General features: G+C 43.4%; 1 protein-coding gene across 5 annotated transcripts in view; it reads left to right on the plus strand.

The window, feature by feature from the left end:
- Nucleotides 1-656: 656 nt before the first annotated feature.
- Nucleotides 657-2500, plus strand: part of tlk1a (tousled-like kinase 1a) — a 46558-nt gene continuing 44714 nt past the window's right edge. For 2 of the 5 annotated variants that reach the window (XM_031582020.2, XM_031582025.2), the window contains exons 1-2: nt 658-810; nt 907-1094. In XM_031582020.2, coding sequence (XP_031437880.1) covers nt 920-1094 — 175 coding nt within the window. In that variant the 5' untranslated portion in view covers nt 658-810; nt 907-919. Of the gene's footprint in view, nt 811-906; nt 1095-2500 lie in introns of all 5 variants that reach the window. The other 3 variants (XM_031582029.2, XM_012830708.3, XM_031582037.2) reach the window with 3 other exon arrangements.

Raw genomic sequence — 2500 nt, forward strand, 5'->3', positions numbered from 1 at the left:
CAGATTCTATAGTGAGGCTGTTGGATTGCACTCTGTTGCGCAGAAATAAAAGGATTTGTGGAGCATACAGAAGATGATTCCACATATGACACAAGTCTTTATAATCCTACACCTCTTTGTGCTGTAATTGTTTCACCATTGTGTTATTTCACTGCTAAACAAAAGTGGCTGAAGAGAGGATTCCTTTAATTGGAGAGGTGCAGCTTTCTGTTGTGTATTTATAGGTTTGACGCCATGATAATGAGCGGGGGCACAAAGTAGGTTAGGATGACACTGCACTGAAAATGGCGGAGGTAATGGCTAATATCTGATGCAGTGCAAAGACTTCCGAGGGAGAGGAAAATAAATAAACTATTGGGGTCAAAGGCCCTTAGGCTGTATGTTTCATACACTTTTTGGATCCTACACAGGGCGGAAATTGCTTTCAGATACTGCAGTGTTCAGGGAATATATTGTGTTTGAGTGTCTACCTAATTTAAAATCCATGCATGTTGTTCATTCATCATGTCCCTTTCCCCTGAGTCACCTGTTATGAGCAAAGGGTGTGACGGTATGAAAACCGGTACCTGTCACACGTTGCATATGCATACATGCTTAGATCATGCAGCCTATCATCACAGTTACCGCACGTTATCAATGATGTTTACCATGTTACGTCACGAGTTTTCGGCTAGACTTTTTTTTCTCACCAGAGGCGATGCTCTTTGGGTGCATGAACCTCGCGATATTGTTTCAACAAACGATGGATGACGCTCAATGTTCTGGTTATTCTCACAAGACAATTTAGACGCACTGCAGGGGCTTATGGAGGTTTGTGTCCCAAAATGTGAACTTTCATACAATTCTGTGATCTGTGGTGGTTGTTTTACAGGTGATTTGAACATATTTAATGGTTTCCGTGTCCAGGTCACTGACAGTGATGCTCGTCTATGTTTGCTCTGTCGTTCCAAAAAGTAGCTTGATGAGTGTCCAAAGTAACAGTGGAAGTGGTGGAAGTTTAGAGGGGACGCCATCTTGGTCCCAGCTCTCCACGTCCCCAACACCGGGGCTGCTTTCTCAGCAACACAGTGCAGCACTGGCGAAGGCCAAGGAAGGTAACGTACAATTATATTGTTCTAACAAGTCTGCTCTTATGGTTTCGTGGCGTGTTTTGTTCTACGTGCAACGGATGGAAAGAAAATCAGTCTCAACCGAGTTCTGCCGAGGCCACCGAGACCTATCAGCTAGTTAGCTGGCTAGCAAGCTAACTCGCTAGCGACTGTAGTACAGTGCAGCTACTCCTGCTAGGTGTCCGTGTAATATGGAGAATCAAGTAAAAAAAAGAACACCAATGGGCTAACGTTATTGCTACAGAGAGGGTTGTTCTGCCGGCGAGGATTACAAGAAACATGTGCGCTGATTGCATTCATGGTGCAACAAAGCATTTGTTGGAAATTGCGCTTATCCCACTGTTTAGTTTTACAGCTTTCGAGCAAGAGTGGGACTTGGAAACAGTCATGTTAGTCCTCGTACTTGCTAGCAAAGATGTCTGATGATTAAAAAGGGTCGGGTCTTTTGACATCATGGTGGACTTCTGGATGTTGTTTTGCGAAGAGTTCTGAGTGATCCAACCGGGGAAAACTTTTCTGTTTATGGAATTAGCACAATCACATTGTTGTTTTGTATTGGTAATGGTGGTCGACTCCTAACCCTCGTCGCCTTTTTTGGCATGAAGTGGAGATGACACCTTTCTAATTACGTGAGTAAATGCTGTCATGCATGCACCCTGCCGTGCCGTGATATGAATGTGACTGTTAACGTCATTTGCACGGAATTAATGAATTTAATTTTCAAGTAATAATGTTGCTAAGCGAGGTTGTCATTGTATCCGCTGCCCAGCCAATGGCATTTGTCAAGGTGTCTTTACCCCAACTCACACTTGTGATGGAGTGTCCTACTGTGTAGCTACTGTCTTTGGGCTACACAGGAGCATGATAAGTCACTCTGTGGCGACGGTCTGTCATCGTAATGAGTTTAACCGGCGCTTTGGTAACACATTTGGGTGTGATGATGCACTTTGTTAGCTGTAGGTTACTTTGTGTGGCATGTGTATATATATAGTTTTCTTTCAGGGATAGTAAGCATATCGGAAAGATGGGTGTTTTGTTCAAGGCAGTGTACTTTTGGACAGTCTGTTTCAGCATTGAGCATCTTTTTTTGTTTTTTTCCTTGCTTGCCTTTTTAAACATGTTGACATGTTTTTTACAATCTGCACCCTACAAAAGTCAAGCAACATGACTCAGTGTGTCATGGCCTTACCAAAAAGTGCCAGCGTGTTTACAGCAGAAATGTGGGTGTCAGTGGCTTGTGTTAATGGCATTTATGGAAAGTACATGCCCATGTAGGCGTTGTGTGCACTGTTTTTGTTTGGCCATGCCGAGATTTCTGCTCTACCATCAAGTCAAGAAAATGGTGTACTTGAGTCTACAATCTTTATGTAGACTTCAGAGCAGGATGGCCT

Source organism: Clupea harengus, chromosome 2, assembly GCF_900700415.2.
Source record: "Clupea harengus chromosome 2, Ch_v2.0.2, whole genome shotgun sequence".
NCBI lineage: Eukaryota > Metazoa > Chordata > Actinopteri > Clupeiformes > Clupeidae > Clupea > Clupea harengus.